Source organism: Chiloscyllium plagiosum, unplaced genomic scaffold (genome assembly GCF_037043375.1).
Source record: "Chiloscyllium plagiosum isolate Xiang-an unplaced genomic scaffold, Cpla_swu_hap1 HiC_scaffold_37, whole genome shotgun sequence".
Lineage (NCBI taxonomy): Eukaryota > Metazoa > Chordata > Chondrichthyes > Orectolobiformes > Hemiscylliidae > Chiloscyllium > Chiloscyllium plagiosum.
This window is the reverse complement of record NW_028270175.1, coordinates 3,336,263-3,355,314: the sequence shown is the minus strand read 5'-3', so window position 1 is coordinate 3,355,314 and position 19,052 is coordinate 3,336,263. Positions and strand designations below refer to the sequence as shown.

The following is a 19,052-nucleotide window of genomic DNA, read 5'->3' as shown; positions in this document are numbered from 1 at the left end:
AACCCCCCCCAACCCCATGTCCCTAGAATGCGATCCCTGTCAGACCCCCTCCTTCACAGTTTCTGTATTTCATCTGCCTCCCCCATCTGATATCGCCCTCCTTGGCTGACAGCTGGGTGGAAAACCAGAAAGAAAGAGATGGCATTATATTGAAGCCCTTCCCCTGACTTCAGCAGGATCTGTCAGGTCCCTGGCCTTGTTGGGACTTACCCCATACTGCTGTTTTATTTATTCATTTGTGGGATGTGGGCGGCACTTGCTGCACCAGCATTTACTGCCTGTCCCTAGTTGCCCCTTGAAAAGGTGGGGGTGAACTGCCTTCTTGAACTGCTGCAGTCCATGTGCTGTGGGTTGACCCAAAATGCCCTTAGGGAGGGAATTCCAGGATGTTCAACCAGCAACAGTGAAGGAACAGTGAAATATTTCCAAGTCAGGATGATGAGTGGCTCGGAGGGGAACTTGCAGGGGATGGTGCTCCTATGTATCTGCTGCCCTTGCCTTCTAGATGGAAGTGGTGTTAGGTTTGGAAGGTGCAGTCTGAGAATCTTTTTTGAAATTCTGCAGAGTATCTTGTAGATAGTACACAATGCTGCTACTGAGCATTGGTGGTGGAGGGAGTGCATGCTTATGGATGTGATGCCAATCAAGCGGGCTGCTTTGTCCTGGATGGTGTGAAATTTTTTGAGTGTTGTTGGAGCTGCACCCATCCAGGCAAGTGGGGAGTATTCCATCAGACTCCTGATTTGTGCCTTGTAGATGGTGGATAAGCTTTGGGGAATCAGGTGAATTACTTGCTCTGTGTTCCTAGCCTCTGAGCTGCTCTTGTAGCCTCTGTATTTATATGGTGAGCCCAGTTGAGTTCTTTTCTCTACCTCCCCTCATCCTCCTTGTTAATATTACGGCTGTGAAACTGCTGCCTTTATCATTGGGTGAGGGGCAGAAAGCCAGTCATATTAATGTCCTGCTAATCTTTTCCAACCTCCATCAGTCCCAATATTTGGATAGAATTAATGGGGAAATTGATCCCCTTTGGTCTGATAAGGATGAACATATTCAAAACAACTATATATAAATGCAACTTGATAACACTTGAAACTGGTCTCATAGCGACTCACTTTCTGCCATCCAGGGATTTTGTAATTTTCAGAATAATTTGCACAATGCTATGTTTGAGGCATCCGAGAAGGCATTTGATAATTATTTAGATGAAAATAATGTGCAAGGATTTGGGAAGAAAGCAGGAGATTGGCACTGGGTAGTGAGTTCAGTTAATGAGCCAGCATAGGTCTGATGAGCTGGCAGATCTCCTGCACTGTAACTGCTCTGTGTTATAATTTAACAAACTAGTTGCTGAGCAATATTCAGTTACTCCTCCCACAGAATTAATATCCTATCATTGCTCAAGGTTACAGATCAGGTTATAGAGAGAATTGATGACTTTAAAAGTGTGTTAAATAATTGGCATTTTCTACAGGGTCACTATGACAATAAAATGAATCTGGCAGGGTTGTGTTCAATTCCGGTGTGTAGCAAATACAACTTACAGAATAATGGAAGAACCAAGAGCAGGCTGAGACCATTACTGTATCAGTATATCTGTGCGCTAAGACTTAATTGAACCCAGTTATTTTCCCAGTACTTTTCCTCACTTGGGGAAAATTACTGTCATCTCCATTAAACTCATGACTATTTATCAAAAATTGGTATCAGCAGTTTTTAGAGATTTACTAAGTAACAAACATGCTTAAGTGGATGTAATTAACGCTTGCCTCAGAACATTTTGGTGTAGTAGACAGTGTAAGCTAACAATGGAAAAGTACTGGAAGTCAAGATGAACACACACTACATGAAAGGTGAGGCACACTGCACTAAGTTGGTCAAAGATTCTCAGGAGTCTATTGAGAGGTTAAGATGTAAGGGCTGAGAATCTGCAGGCTAGCATAAAGACCGTGAAGTATGTGACTTCACATACAAGGTCACACAGTGACCCTTGTACTCACTCTGCTGCAAGAGTGGATCCTAGGGCGTTGGAAAAGTAGGTTGTGGGTAGAGGTGAGGGAGGGATTGGGGATTTCACACACCCCCTCCCCACCCACCCACCGCCGTGGTTAAACATTGTTGCCTGACATTGGTACAAGCTTCTCAGACACATGCCCAATAGGACAGTTCAGCAGTTTCTCATGCTGGAAGTGAGGCGGAGTGCCAGGATCTCCCCCATCATGAAAATGGATTATAATCCTTATAATCCTTGTTCCTGCTATTGCCATCGCCACAGGAACCCAGTTCCTGCTATTGCCCCCCGCCACGGGAATCCTGATCAGTTATCCGATTGAAATATCACCTTCCCTTCTTGTTTGGATAATCGAGGTTGTTCTGTATTGAACCTTTAAGCATGATATGTGCGTTTGAAAAGAAAAACATACAAGCCAAAGGATTGCTGAGAATGTAAATTCAGCGGCTGGCTGAAACCTTTGTGTGAATTCCACTGAAGTCTCAAGAGGAATCATGGAATGTTGCACATGATGGGTGTCAAGGGAATGTCTGATAGCACACTTCAAAGGCAGAGACAGTATTTAAAAAACTGAAGTCTTAGCTGCAATGGATTCTGCCCCAGACTGCGACATGATATGAGTCAGGAAAATCATTGTTCTGGGTGAAAGACATGGTTGTGTTTTACTCTGTGAGGAACACACAAGGGAAGAGAGTTTAAAAATAACCTGCAGCCCCTAGTCTTACTGTGCTGGAGAGCTAGCATGCTAATAAACCAGCTGGTGCTTGAAGTTCCACTGCCAAGAGGATGCTGTGAAATGGACCAGCTGTGAAAGGTTCATCAAACACTCTCGTGTGGGCAGGTAGAAAGAAATAAAGTCTGTCTCTCTCTCTCTCTGATCAATGAAAAAGAGTATTTAGCAAAGCTGCTGTTGAAGAAAAGTGGAGAAATTCCTTTCAGCTAACAGCAGAAGCAGGAATCTCCAACATCCATCAACCATCAATGTCACCGCGACTGGAATCACCACCTTAACAACTGCAATGTTTCACAATCTATTCATCACCAATAAACCACAACGCTCTGTTTTGTACTTTTTGGTCTCATGTCTCATTTATAATCTGTGTGTATATGTGTCACATTGAATCACAGTTCAGTAGCTAATAAACCTACTTTTCCTTTAAATGAAGAAAGCCTGGCTAAATGCTTTTAAAATATAAATATATTTGGTTCGGAAAATGTATCCTATAAGGAATGGGATCCTTTTAAGGGCTTGAATAAAGAAGGAGACCCATTCCCTCCGTCCTCACCAAGGATTATAATGAACAGGGGACCACGCTCCCCCACCTCCCCCCAAACAAAACATACTTGAGAAAAAGACAATGATTCCTAACAAAAGGTTTAAATTATGCAAATATATACAACTACACTTCTTGAAAAATAAAGACATACAGTCTAGAAAAAAATGTAAAACTCTGTAGAATGGTGTCTTAAAAGTACTTTGGCCAAGCAGTAGATAAATTCAGAATATAGGACTACTTTCCAAAAGCTCGTCCCAAATCCTGGTCTGCAGCTGACATATTTTCCACAGGAGCTGTTTACACTGGGATTTCTTCTGGATCAGTAATGGCTGCTGATTTCAAGTTTTCCTTTAAGAATCACCACTCGTGATAATGAGGCCTTCCATTGGGTTTTCAACTTACACATTTTGATGAGAGGGTTTAGAGGAAGAGAGAAATCATAGGCTATAGGCAAGTTATCTCTCTGCCTGTTTGTTATTAAAACCAAGAGCTTTATTACACAAACAAACTTGGTCTGGCGATTACTGTCTGAAAGTATTATAGACCAATGACTCCAACTGAACAGCTTGTGTTCTTTGAGAATACAACACCTTTCTCTCCTGCACCCAGTCACTTTTGCATCAGAAATTCTTCCTTCCAAAAGGACCAGAATATAGATACGGTTAGGGTTAGATACACAATTATAACAGATGATATGTACATACATTATTTATATCACAAAACTTGCAAACATATTTTGTAAATTGAAAGGGCTTTGAATTATCCCAAGAGAGTGGTAGCTGTACATAAATGTACATTTTTTTCATTTCTGTACACGTGCTAAATAATTATTAAGCTTACAACACAGCTGCTCAGTGTTCATGTATAAAACAATGCAAGTGTGCAGAAAACAAACCACAGGAAAAGTACCACGCCAATTAATGGGCTATTTGTAATAAAAGCATAAAAATGAGATTCAGCTGATAGGACTGTGCCACATTCCCTGAAGGGTATACATCAGTATTCATTGACAAAAGCCCACACACACACATATGCAGCCTCAACAAAAAAAATCATACAGCCAGTTACCTGGACTGTGGGCCAGCAGAAGGGTCTGTTTCCAAGCTGTATATTTCTATGACTCTATGACATGACGTGACTGAGATTAAACTAGCCACCATCATGAATCTAATTTTAATGTTTAAAACATCTTAACCATGAATTTCAGTAAGTCAAGGAAAGATTATGCATTTATGTCACAACCTTACAACTTTCCAAGGTATTTTACATCCAAATAAGTCATTTTAAGGTGCAGTTTCTGTTGTAGCATAGGGGAGTTTTCAATCATTAATTGCTGATCTGTACATAATTATAGCAGTAACAAAGTGACATATTAGTTATTCAGTATGGCGTTTTGCATAATTTAAAGGGTGAGAAACATAGAAACACAGAAGCAGGAGGAAGCCATTTGGCCCTTTGAGCCCGCACTTCCATTCATCATGATCATGGCTGATGGTCGACTCAACAGCCTAATCCTGCTTTCTCCCCATAACTTTTGGTGCTTTTTGCCCCGAGTGCTATAGCTAGCCGCCTCTTGAATACATTCAATATTTTGGCATCAACTGCTTCCTGTGGTAATGAATTCCACAGGCTCACCACACTTTGGGTGAAGAAATGTCTTCTCAACTCCATTCTAAATGGCCCACCCTGAATCCTCAGACTGTGGCCCCTGGTTCTGGATGCCTCCACCATCGGGAACATCCTCCCTGCATCTCTCCTGTCTAGTCCTGTTAGAAAATTAAAAATCTCTATGAGATCCCCCCCCAATTCGTCTGAACTCTAGTGAAAACAATCCTGAGCCAGTCAATCTCTTCTCATACGTCAGTCCCGCCATCCCCGAAATCAGCCTGGGAAACCTTCACTGCACTCCCTCGAGAGCAAGAGCATCCTTCCTCAGAAAAGGAGACCAAAACTGCACACAATATTCTAGGTGTGGCCTCACCAAGGCCCTGTATAACAACACATCCCTGCTCCTGTACTCGAAACCTCTCACAATGAAGGCCAACATTCCATTTACCAAGTTTCCCACCTGCTGCCCCTGCATGCTTCCCTTCAGCGACTGGTGCACAACGACACCCAGGTCCCACTGCACACTGCCCTCTCCCAATGTACAGCCATTCAGGTAGTAAGATTCCTTCTTGTTTTTGCTTCCAAAGTGAATAATCTCACATGAATGCAAATTATACCGCATCTGCCATTGATTGGCCCACTCACCCAACCTGTCCAAATCACGCTGACAGATCTCTGCATCCTCATAATAGTTCACCCTCCCACCCAACTTGGTACCATCTGCAAACTTTGAATAATTGAATCCTGATCTTACAATAGATAGTCTTCAGTCCAAAGGCTGTCAATTGAATTGAGGCAATTTCTGGGTGATGTTGTCACTATGACTGGCAAGACCCTTGCAAATGAAATTTTCTACGCTTTTGCGGGGCAACAGCTTAACTTTCATTAACACCCCCTGATTAACTTTCTCCCAAGTCGGGTTTAAAGAGCTAGGACTTTTCTTGGCTCTGTGCTCCTGACCTGGAAGCCAAAGTTCAGATCACTCAGTCGAAGCAGCCATGTTTTCAGGTGAACTCTAAATCCCTGGCAGTGGACCATTCCTCTTTCCACTTCCTTTTCTTCTTTGAACTGGGTATCCTCGGAGTACAAAACCAAGGAAAACCGTCCCTCAAAATAAACTGCAATAAAACAGTTAAAAGTTAATGTTTTAGCACATTTCCATATGAATGTTGGAGTGTGTGTTAATGACATGCTAATTATATTGTTCAAGTTAAGGATATACAGATAGAGGGCATTGACTGATAAGGTCCTTTGAGAATTTAGTTTGCATGTAGTATGCTTGGCTGCATCTTTCTATGTTACTACAGAAACTACACGTTAAGGATATTTAATTGGCTGTAAAATTGCTTGGGAAGTTCTGAGGTTGTGAAGGGTGCAAAGTACAAAGAAAACTTCTAGAATATTGGGTTTTGGTTATGAAGAAGGCAGACAGTTTTCATGTTGCATTTTGTGAAAAAACTTAGCATTAGGTAAAAGATTGGTGACTGGTTTCCCACTTCGTCTGGTTTCAGAATGAATTAACAATGAGAAAGAGAGTAAGGAATGGTCGCACACCTTCAGAGAAATATTTTAGAAAGGAGTTTCTCTTGAGTACATTGCAAGTTCTTGGAATATAAATATTTGGGCTCCAAATTTTGAAGAAAAAGTTAAAATAACATTAATGTAGTAGGTTCATCTATGGATAGAATATATAAAGTGAGCAGTGTTGAATTTTGAAATCAGTGTCGTCCCTGTAGTTTAGTAGCCCACGAAAGGTTTACAGTAGCACACTTGGCTGGAAAGCATTAAATTAGGAATGTCCTCTTTCAAGGCTCCAGTCAACATTAAAGGGTGGTACAGAAATGGTTGTTCTCTATTCCCATCTGCACATCATCCACCAGCACCTGAAAACCCTGTGATACTTTATGAAGAAAACTAGCAGAATAAATCAGATCCTTTCTAACACCTTTATAAAAGTGACAAGTTGGAAAACCTGATACAAATCACCTCAGCCAATATCACTTTGTCTGATGGTAGCAACAGACTGAATCATAGAACGAGACAGCTGAGGAGGCTATTTCGATCATCATACCAGAGTCAGATCTTGAAAACAGCCATCAAATTAGTCTAATTCCTCTGTTCTTCCCTCCTTCCACCACACCCATAGCTCTCCAAATATTCCCCGAAAGTAATATCCAGTATCAAGACAAAAACAAAGAACAGACCACTCAGCAGAAACCTCTAATGTACAGGGAGGTAAAATGCTGGACAGAAACCCCTGGTCCCTAGATATGATTTCCCTCACAGGGCATCTTCTCCATCATAAATTCCTTTCTTCTAATTTGCAGATTAGATTACTTACAGTTCGGCCCAACAAGTCCACACCGCCCCGCCGAAGCGCAACCCACCCATATACCTACATCTACCCCTTACCTAACACTACGGGCAATTTAGCATGGCCAATTCACCTGACCTGCACATCTTTGGACTGTGGGAGGAAACCGGAGCACCCGGAGGAAACCCACGCAGACACGGGGAGAATGTGCAAACTCCACACAGTCAGTCGCCTGAGGCGGGAATTGAACCCGGGTCTCTGGCGCTGTGAGGCAATAGTGCTAACCACTGTGCCACCATGCCAGATCTTTTCACACAATGACTTCATCCATCTTCTCCCTAGTATTCAGTACTGTGCATCAATTAGAAAGTACACCAAAATTCTCACCTAACTCAAGACACTTCCTGAGTGAAATTAATTGGTTCCACATTCCTCTCCAATTTTCAAAACTAAAGATCCTGCTCCCTGGGCCCTCTTGTGCTGCAGTGGCAGTATCCCTACTCTGGAACAAGAGGCCTGGGTTCAAATGCCACCTGCTCCAGAGGTATGTAGTAACATCTCTGAACAGGTTGATTAGAAAAATAGGAATAACTGGCTCCCATTAACTAGACCTTCTCATTTACAGCAACAACTGTAAAGGTCAGCAGGTTGGCTCAGTGGTTAGCACTGCTGCCTCACAGCGCCAGGGACCTGGGTTCGATTCCAGCCTCGGGTGACTGTCTGTATGGAGTTTGCACATTCTCCCTGTGTCTGCATGGGTTTCCTCCGGGTGCTCTGGTTTCTTCCCACAATCCAAAGATGTGTAGGTTTAGTGCGTTAGTCAGGGGTAAATGTTGGGTAAGAGAAATGCGCCTGGGTCAGTATTGTTGGGCCGAATGGCCTGTTTCCACACTGTAGGGTTTCTAGGATTCTAAGAACTGGCACACTAGCTCATTTACAGACACACACAAATCTATACATATACAGTTAACGTGAATTACAAAAATGATCCTTATAAGACGATCATAAGAAACAGGATCAGGAGTAGGCTGTTCGGCCCCTTGAGTCTGCTCTACCATTCAATAGAAACATGACTGATCTGACATTTGCCACGTCTATTTTTCTGACCTTTCCCTGTAATCTTTGATTCCCTTATTGATCAAGAATCTATGATCTCAGCCTTAAATTTTCACAATAACTGCTGTAGAGATCTTGGCAGCAAGAAGTTCCAAAGACTCTCATCTCAACCCTTATTTTTGAGACTCTGCCCTTGGTCCTGGACTCTCCTAGAGGGGAAACATCCTCTCAACCTTTACCCTGTCAAGACCGTTATATGTTTCAATGAGATTGCTTCTTATTCTTTTAGAATCCAGTAGGTAGAGGCCCAACATGTTTATTCTTCGGTCATAAGACAAAACCTTCATACTAGGGATCATTTCAGTGAACCTTCTCTGAACGGCCTCCAATGAAATGATAACTTTCCTTACATAAGTCTCCCAAAACTGCTCACAGTGTTCCAAATGTGGTCTCACCAGCACCTTGTACATTTACAGTAAGACCTCTCTACTCTTACATTCCAACTTACTTGAAATAAGGGCCAATATTCCAATAGCCTTCCTGATTTCCTGCTGCCCCTTGTGCTGGCTTTGTATTTCAGGCACAAGTACACCCCAAAACCCTCTGATTTCCAGTTTTTTGCAACCTTTTGCCATTTAAATAATATTCAGTTCTTTTGTTTGGTCTTTCAAACTGAACAACTTCACATTTTCCCACATTATTATGTATTTGCCAACTTTTTTGTCCACACTTAACGCTCTGTAAATTGTTGTATTTCTCTCACAACCTACCTTCCAAGTTACGTAAATTTGGCTACAGTACATTCACCTCATTCTTCCAAGTCATTCGTATATATTGTTAACAATTGTGGCCCCAGCCCTGATCTCTGTGGAACCCCCACTGTTATAATTCGCCAACTTGAAAAATAACCCCTTATCCCCACTTGCTGTTACTTGCCCATGAACCAATTCTCTATCCACACTAATATACTACATCCAACATTGTGGGGCTCTTACGTTATGGCTTAACCTTTTGTGAGGTACCTTGTCAATCTTCAGACAGTTTTGTCAAAAGTTCACCACAGTCTTAGAGGACTATAGAGCTGTTCTGGGAATCAAGGAGCCCTTCCTGAAGAAGGGCTCATGCCCGAAACGTTGATTCTCCTCCTCCTTGGATGCTGCCTGACCTGCTGCGCTTTTTCAGCAACACATTTTCAGCTCTGATCTCCATCATCTGCAGTCCTCACATTCTCCTCGAATATTCTTTGTAAACAAGCTTAACGCTGGATAAAGGCAGCAGTTAATAAATAAGGACAATAGAATGAAAGCAGAATGGACACTTGCACTAGCCATATATAAGACAAAGAAATCTTTGGACTCTTTTGTAAGAATGAGCAGGCTACAGCATTTTAGAAAATGCAAATATGAAAATTCAAACCACGAAGAACAAATAAGAATATATTCTTCCTTGTTTATTTCGATTTGAAAAGGTTTACTTAGAGGCTTCTGTAGAATGATATCAATAGAAATTGTAGATGAGTAAATAAAGTTAAATATTGGTTAAATTTAAAAACTTGAATATATGAATTAAAAAATTTTGGCCTTTTCTGCAAAATAAGCATCTTATAATGTAAGAAGTCTTCCCAGTAATTTCCTCCGTCATCCAATTTCATCCAACCACTGCTGTTAAAATGATTTGGTAATTTTCTGTGATGTCTCCTTTAATAGACATTTTAACGGTAGCTGAGATCGTCTGAAGTGGCTTGAAAACAAAATTAAAATGTTATATTTAAATATCTATTTAACTGTTTAATCTGTTTAACTCAAATATACTAGCTATAGTTTAAAATGGTACAATATTCCAGCATTCCTTTAAGAAAACATTATTCAGAAATAATACACAGACAACACTAAGTGAGCCAGAGAAACATTGAAATACCCGAACAAAATTATACTTCCAAATTGTAGCTTACTGAGGCTTTGAGAAAAAAAAGGTTTTGATGAAGTTCCATGCAGGGCAGAACATAGAATTAAATAAGAATATGGTTAAAGAGTCTTACAGCTTGGGAACAGGCCCTACAGCCCAATTTGTCTAAGCAGACTAGGTTCCCTAAACCTAACTAGTTCCATCTTACTGCATTTGGCCCATATCCCTCTAAATTGTCTCCATCCATGTACCTATCCAAATGTCCTTTAAAATATTATAAGTGTATCCGCCTCTATCACTTTCTCTGGCAGCTCACTCCATACACATCCCACCTTCTTGTGTGAAAACGTTGCCTCTCAGGTCCCTTTTATATCTTTCCCCTCTCACCTGAAACATATGCTCTCTAGTTGTGGTCTCCCCTACGCTGGGGAAAAGACCTTGGCTGTTCACCTTATCTAAAAACTTAAGGAATGTTAACTGACAGGAAGTGTTGAGGATCCATGGTTGGGTTCCTGCTGATTTTAATCTGAAAAACTGAGCTGGATGATAAAATCTGCTGCAAACTGAAATTTGCAGATTGTTTGGAAATAAGCAAAGTGGTATAGTTAGAGAAACTGACTATAACAACAGATTGTTAAGAGTAGGCTTAAAAGAGCAGAGGGACCTAACTCATATACTTAACGACAAATTTTAAACAACATTTTAAAAACTGCACTGAAACAGCCCATTGAATCTGTGTCGGCCACAACAGAACTCTGCAGCCTCATTCCACTTCTCAGCCCTCAGCCTTGTGGGATACATTTCAAATACCTGAACCAGAGGAAATGTACATATTAATAAAGCTGTGTTTCCTGGTTTCTATTTGTTATTGTCTACTCTATCTAATCTCTTCCACAAGTTTATTTTTCAGAAGTAAACTTGGGTCTAAGCTATACAAAGAAATTAATTCATTTCCAAATAATAAGTGTTGCCTCAGCCAGGATTAGAGTTATGAGATTTCACAAGATAATGACATACATCATGTCCACTAGGTGGAGTCCAGCTAACAGTGACAACCTTCACGGTCCCAGCTTCCACGATGGCTTTGACTGGATCAATGACGAACCCTTTTGCGTGAAGGGCCTGAGGACTGTCAATGGTGAACTCCACATTCTACAAGAAAAATGACACCATCCTATTGTAGCTTTCAAAAAAGATTACAGAAAAAAAACCTGTCTATCAGCTGAACTGTAAAGTCAAACTTGAACAATACTAATTTTCTGGTACGAATCCATTCTTGTAAACTGTTTGGCTGGAAATTTGATTATATTGAATATAATTGTAATTTTGAATTTGTTCATGCTACTATATGATCTTCTTATAATGCCATTTCATGATGAAGATTTACAGTACTTTATCAGGCTTGATGTTTTTGGCCCAGAGACTAAATTAAATATTGGCTTGTATCTCTTTAACATTATTATAAAAACACTTTGACATCTCAAATGAGCTTGATACACTTGCAATTAGCCTGAATCCTCTTTCCTTATTCCAGTAAGCTTTGTATATTGGGGTGGCACAGTGGCTTAGTGTTTAGCACTGCTGCATCACAGCACCAGGGTCCCAGGTTCGATTCCAGCCTCGGGTGACTATCTGTGTGGAGTTTGCACATTCTCCCTGTGTCTGCATGGGTGTGCTCTGGTTTCCTCTAATATAATCATATTGTTTTTCTGGTCTCTGTTTACATTATAATTTGTCTGCAGAATGTTAATTGCCAGCCCATAACAACTGAAGACGTGTGCTTCAGAACCAGCCATGGCCCCAGCCAGGTGTTTGAGTGCATCTACAATGCTACCATCTACCCAAAAATGTGAAATATTGCCTAGGTATATCCTGTCCACAAAAAGGTGGAACAAATTCAATCCTGCCAATTAGTGCCCCATTAGGCTACGTTCAATTATCTGCAAAGACAGAAAGAGCCATTGACAATGCTAGCAAGTGACACTCACTCAACAATAACATGCTCACTGGCAATCAGCTTAAGATCAGCCAGGGCAACTTAGATCTTGACCTACTTACTACCTTGGCTCAAACATGGATAAAACAGTTGAACTTCCGAGGTGAGGGGATACTGACTATCCTTGCAAGGACAGTCCTGAGGAAAGGGTTACACCCAAAATGTTGACTTCTCCACGTCCTGATGCTGCCTGGCTTGCTGTGTTCTTCCAACCTCCTGCCTATTTACCTTGACAGCAAGGTAGCACTTTACAGAGTATGGTATTAAACAACACTGGGAAAACTGGAGTAAATAGCAATTAGTGAGAAACTCTTAGCTGGTTGGAGACATATTTAGCACAAAGGAAAATGACTATGGTTATTAGAGGTCAATCATCTGAGTCCCAGGACATTATTGCATGAGTTTCTCAGGGTAATCCCCAAGGTCTAACCATTCTCAGCTGCTTCATCAATGACCTTTCCTTCATCATTAGGCCAGAAGTGGGCATGTCTGCTGACAGCTGCGAAATATTTAACACCATTCACGACTCTTCAGATGCTGAATGACGTGGCATGACTGGACAAGCAAGTTAAATGGCAAGTAACATTCACATCAGACAAATGCATAACTATAACCATCTCCAAGATAAAATAATCTGATTGCTGCCTCTTAATGTTCAATGGCATTACTATTGTCAAATTCCCAACATCAACATCTTGGAGGGTACCAATGAACAGAAACTGAGCCGGAACATCAGTGTAATTACTGTGACTGCAAGAGCAGGTCAGAGGTTATAAATCCTCTGGTGAGTTATTTCATAATGCCTGTCACCCTTCTATAAGGCACAAGTCAGGAGTATGTTGGAATACTCCTCACTTGCCTGGATAAGCGCAGCTCCAAAAATACTCAAGAAGCTCAACAAAAGCCTGATTAACACTGTATCTGCCGTGTTCCTCATTCTCTCCCTTTACCACTAATGCACAGTGGCAGCAGTGCATACCATCTATAAGATATACTGTAAAGGTTATCAAAGTTCCTTTAATAGCACCTTCCAAATCTGTGACCTCTAAGGACAAGGGGAGCAGATGCATGGAAGCTCCATCACTTGGAGGTTTCCTTCCAGGCTACACTTGGAAATATATCCCTCTTCCTTCATTGTTTTTCTCTTAGAGAATCAATAAAGTCTTGAAATGTCTTCCCCAGAAAGCAGTAGAAACTGGGTTATTGAATATCTTCAAGACTGAGTTAGACAAATCTGTGATTGACAAGTGTGTCAAGGATTTAATCTGAGAAGACAGGAAAGTGAAATTAAGGCTATAATCAGATCATGATTAGATTACATTCCCTACAGTGTGGAAACAGGCCCTTTGGCCCAACAAGTCCACACTGACCCTCTGAAGAGTAACCCCCCCCAGACTCATTTCCCTCTGACTAATGCATCTAACACTATGGGCAACTTAGCACGAGCTATTCACCTGGCCTGCACATTTTTGGATTGTGGGAGGATACCAGAGCACCTAGAGGAAACCGATGCAGATATGGGAGAATGTGCAAACTCCACACAGACAGTCACCTGAGGCTGGAATCAAACGTGGGACTCTGGTGCTGTGAGGCAGCAGTGCTAACCACTGAGCCACTGTTCTTATTGAATAGTGGAGTGTGCTTGAGAGGATGAAAAGCCTACTCCTGCTTCTTTTCCTTATGTTCTTATGGTTACCTAGAGGGTCATTGAAAGTTTGGAACCCTCTGCCTGAAAGAACAGCACAAGCAGAAAGTCACATTTATATAATCCTTGGAAACACACTCGAGGTGCCGAAACATATAAGACTATGGACAAGAGCTGCAAGTTGTTGAGATAAGAATTGTTAGACCTTTATCGGCCAGCACAAGTATGATGGACCAAATGGGCCTTTTGTGCCCTGAGTCTTTTCATGCAAGTGAACACCCAAATATGCTGTGGAGAGGTTAATTTATTTTAACAGCGCATATACAGCCATTTCTTGAAATTCTCGAGGAGGCTGATAGAGAAATTCTTCTTCTTGAAGTAAATTGCTCACAAATTGTGATAATTCACAACTCCTGGAGTATTTTTCCCTCATTTTAATTATACACACATGAATAAATGGTGCAGGTATTAAATTCATGACCACATTCCAGCTAATTCCGGACCAATGCGACCCTATTTAACTCTTTAAAAATAAATACTCCACATCTACAATTTAGAGGAATGTAAATGTCACCTTTCTAGCGTTAGCTTGGGTTGATCGGATACATCCCACCTGGAATTCTCTCAAAGCTGTTGTCAATTTATCGTCAAACTTAGTGCTCTTTAGAGTAAGCTGTACAGTCTTCAGTACCCGTGGAGTATCTGCAAACAACAATGAGAGAAAGTAATTGTTACAAACTCCACGAGCAGACTTCTCCAGGTATATTCCTATACCCACCCCAGTTCAACCAGGAGTTAAAGACTGCACTCAGTTGGTGATAATGACTTATTTAGAATGAAATATTTTGGCAGTCGTGTACCATGGGAAACACATCATATTAGAAGCAATGGAAACATATGGATGTGTGAAGAAGTCTTCTTTGTCTTTGGCTCCAGATATTCCAGCAGTCCAGTAGGCTGTCTTGTCCCAGAAGCATCTTCAGGGTATTCCATTGCTCCTAAATCAGTTTTCTCTGAGCCCAGGAGCCATTAACTGAACTGTGATGAACTCTGTCTTAATTTTATTTATTTTTATTATTATGTATGACTTCTGTTATCGATGTAGCTGCCGTGGTGGGGCGACTTATAAAACTTTTCACTGCATTTTTCATGTAAAAATACATGTGACAATAAGTTTCTATTTATTCTATTCTACCAGATCTCACTTGGGATCATAGTGTGCAACACCTTCGAGGATCTTAGCTGTCTCTTCACTTCCCTAAATGCAATGGCTTGGCTACACAACCATTTCCAAGGCTGAATTTTGTTTAAGAATTGATGCAAAGGTGCCAGGATGCAGGTCAGGTTATGAATGAACTTTCCATAATAGTTCATTGACCCAATGAAAGACTTCAGCTCTGGTACAAATGTGGAAGCCGGGCCATCATTGATCATCCTCACTTCCAATGGGCGTAACCTGATCTTGTCGACTCTGTAGCCCATGTAGGTTGCTTGGAGTGCCTGGAACATGTATGTTTCCTTCCTGAGACATAGACTCCTTTGGAGAAATGTCTAAGGACTATGTCCAAGTTCTCTAAGAGCTCCTTATTAGTCTTCCTTGTTATTAGTACGTCAGCAAGATAAATGGCAACCTGGGGTTCACCCTGTAAAATATTCTCTATCGTCCACTGAAAAATTGCACAGGCTGACGATACCTCAAATGGCACTTTCGTGTGTTGGTACAAACCCTTATGGGTATTAATTGTAGCATACTTCTGGGATCCTTATCAAACCACAGTTGCCAGTACCAATGGATGAAGGTAACTTTGTCAAGGCTAGCCCTCCTGCTAGCTTGGTGTATAAATCCTCTATGTGAGGGAGTGAGTACTTATCCAGTTGTGGTAGTGACCTCTCTGTTCCGTGATCAGTCAATAAGCACTCACAATCAACCTGTCTGGTTCTTCAAGACTTCATTCTTTATTTCTTCAGACGGCCGGGTACAGAGCATCCAGAAACACAGAAGTTGTGTACATTGGTATTCCTCAGAGGAGCCGCACACATGGTTTAAAACAAAGACATTTTTATACATGTCTTAAAGGGTACAGGCCATGATTGCATTGTACATTCAAACAATTACCAATCAATAAATGATATTGCTTTATTTGACAGTTACTTGGTCCAATGATATTTCCTGGGAAGCAACTTTATTTTCTAACACTTAGGCCACTCTTATCTCACAAACCAAGCCATTGCACCTGTACTCGAAGGTCAGTCAGGATGGCTAGTAATGTTTTATCTAGTCAAGTTATTTCTATGCTTTAAAGAGCACATTGTCTGTTAATCTCTATGGAAGCAGACTATGGTTAGTCACTTATGCAGCTCTGACAGAATTAGCAGTTAGTAACTTAAAAGCCATTTTATGCAGCTTTAACAAAATTATCACTTTGCAGCCTAGAAGTCATTTTGTCATGTTATTTGCATTGAGAAGCCATCTTGTTGCCACTTCGGTTATTCAGAGCATCTGTTAAGTGATTGCCCCTGACAACAATTAGACACCTCAGCCTGTATTCAGGTTTCAGATCCTCACTGGTATTGACCTCCATTAGAACCAAGTGACCATTTAACCAGATGTTTATTTTGATTAGCAACATCCAAATCAGAGCCAATAAATTTCGCTGATCCAAACCAGATGTAAGTGGATGTTCCAGGCTGTGAACACTCCTGGATACCAACCAATGAGTTCTCTTACTCAATTTAGGTTCAGTGAGACTTATTTGTTGTCTCAAGTCTGCACACTGGCAGCAACTACAATGGTTTGCCATACCAGATCCTGAAATAAATGTTAACTGTTTGGCTGAGGCTTGGGTTTTTCCTGTGGGCTGACCTAGAGTCCCTCTGTTCAGGCTATGTCCTGAGTGAGGCTATACAAGTGCTTTCACTCAAATGGTGTTTCCCCAAGCTCAGTCGGACTGACAAGGCTGTCTAATCCCTTTGGAATAGCCTGGAGCTCATATACTCCACTAGCCAGATTTTCCAATGATAAAGCCAGTTGGAATGCTTGGTTGAAGTCCAGTTGGGCTTCAGCTAGTGGGCACTTTTGTATGGTTACATCATTAATCCCACATACCAAATAGTCTCTCAACATCTCATTTAAGGTTAAAGTCACATGCCTCTGCCAATCATCTTAACCTAATCAAAAATCCCAATGGACTTTTCTGGTTTTTGAATTACCAAGTAAAATCAAAACAATTCAGAATTAGAAAAGGCTTAGTATCATAATATTCCTTAACCGCATCTGTCAACTCTTGAAAGGTTTTAGTATCTGGTGCCTGAGGGAAAGTTCGGCTCCAAATAACTGAAAAAGCTGCAGGTCCGCCAGCTGCCACGCAAATTACTTTGTCTGGAAGAAATAAGGCATTTTTTCAACATAGTGGACCCAGTCTTTGACGGGAGGATTGAATGAGACAAGCTTCCCAAATAATGACATGATGCCAGAAATGCTTACCTCAACTCAAAGATGACAGTTATGAGCAAATTTCTTCATTGAAATAACTCCTCAGAGGCCAGTACCCCATCGGGTGGAGAGTCCTTGACACTGATCCAGCTCCCTGAGAATGTCAGGGTGTCTGACACTCCTATTTTTTTTAAGCTCTTTTCAATGTGAGAGGAACTCTTTGTATTACATAATGGGCAATAATTTACAGTTATCATTATCAGGCAACTGGCTAAAATAGTTCAAATCAAAACCTGTGATTTATAAAGAAAAAGGCTTTGAATTTTTATTTTACTATAATTGAGTAGAGTAGTTGAAGACTGAAAGCCCCAAATTCCACACAGCCACCAAACAGGATATATTGCCAGAATTTTGAAGATGCTCTCTGCATTAGATATTGTTCAGGAGATATTGTTCAACATGTCCATCACCATGACACCCACTTTCCCACAACCAACTGGGAAGCAAACAGGTTTCTCCTTACTGGACTGGATAATTCTTGACTCAAATAACCACATTCTGTTATCTTTGTACTTTAATATGTAAAATGGAGGCATGTTCAAGTAAAATGAAAAGTAAACCATAACTCTTTCTCAGATGTTTCCTACGGATGTCGCTTGGAGACTATTCAGCATTTCCTGAAGTTTCCAGAATAATTCTGGGGGTTGGCAACTCCTATTAGCACTGCTACTTATAGCAGAGAGGTGGAATGAATCAACAAGTGATGGCTGGTGATGCCAGACATGCATGTTGCAGGTGGAAAGGAAAGATATCTCATTCTCTTCTCCATTAAGACATGAATTAGAACGTACCTCTCCGATCAGCCTGCTGGTCATCGGTGTAAAATCTCATTAATGGCTTGATGTCAAAGGTCGTTTGATTCCACTCCTGTCAAGTACTTTACAATCTTTCCACTATTTGGGAGGTGCTAAATAAACTAAACGTACTGAGCTGTGGGTGCCACATTATCGAGGTCCTGGGAGTGGGTGAGTTGGAATCATAGACAATGCTATTGAGCCTTGGCTCCAAAGTTTGGAGCTAAAATATGTCAGACTTTAAGTTAGTTGAAACTGATTTGCTAACGTAACATTCATAAAGGGATAGGCAAGAAATGGTAACCTTGCTGGTGAAATACCTCCACAGTGGACGGTATCCCATCACCACCACCGTCACTGTCATCCTTTATTTACACAGGGAGAGTCCTTGACACTGATTCAGCTCCCTCAGAGTGGTCAGGATGTCTGACACTCTCTTTTTTATTTTATTAAGCAAGACACAGTTTACAAAAAACAGTTAACATTAACAGCTGTATACAAAGAAACAGCACTTTTACAAGGGAGAGGAGCAGCAAAGCCAAGCTCCAAAGCCTAACGTTCAACCAGTTTTCAGGGAAATGAGGAAACTCAAATCCTGACACTCCTATTTTTTTTTCCATGTTGTGTGTGCAGGTGTGGGACACAGTGAAAGACACAAGGTGCACAAATCTTTATTCGGTTTCCACCACCAGCAAGAAAGGAAACACCCGAGTTGCCAGTGACAAGCAGTGCCCTTCACATCAAAGGGCAATGCTGTGTGATCAAACAGTGAAGGGGAGGGTCGGGATTAAATCAAAATAGAGTTGGAGGGGGAAATAATGCACTCCACTCCCTGCGGCACCCACCTCTCCCTGAACAATTCCAGGGTGTTGGTGGCGACCACGTGCTTCTTCTCCAAAGACACCCGGGCTCTAACGTAACCACGGAAGAGGGGACACTCCTATTTTTTTTTT

At 41.2% G+C, this 19,052-nt stretch overlaps 1 protein-coding gene across 3 annotated transcripts in view; it reads right to left on the bottom strand.

Moving 5' to 3' along the window:
* Positions 1–9,710: 9,710 nt before the first annotated feature.
* Positions 9,711–19,052, bottom strand: part of cfap74 (cilia and flagella associated protein 74) — a 219,223-nt gene continuing 209,881 nt past the window's right edge. For all 3 annotated transcript variants that reach the window (XM_043676311.2, XM_043676312.2, XM_087980219.1), the window contains 3 exons: positions 14,387–14,514; positions 11,189–11,323; positions 9,711–10,006 (listed from right to left, as the gene is read on the bottom strand). In XM_043676311.2, coding sequence (XP_043532246.2) covers positions 9,914–10,006; positions 11,189–11,323; positions 14,387–14,514 — 356 coding nt within the window. In that variant the 3' untranslated portion in view covers positions 9,711–9,913. The remainder of the gene's footprint in view (positions 10,007–11,188; positions 11,324–14,386; positions 14,515–19,052) is intronic.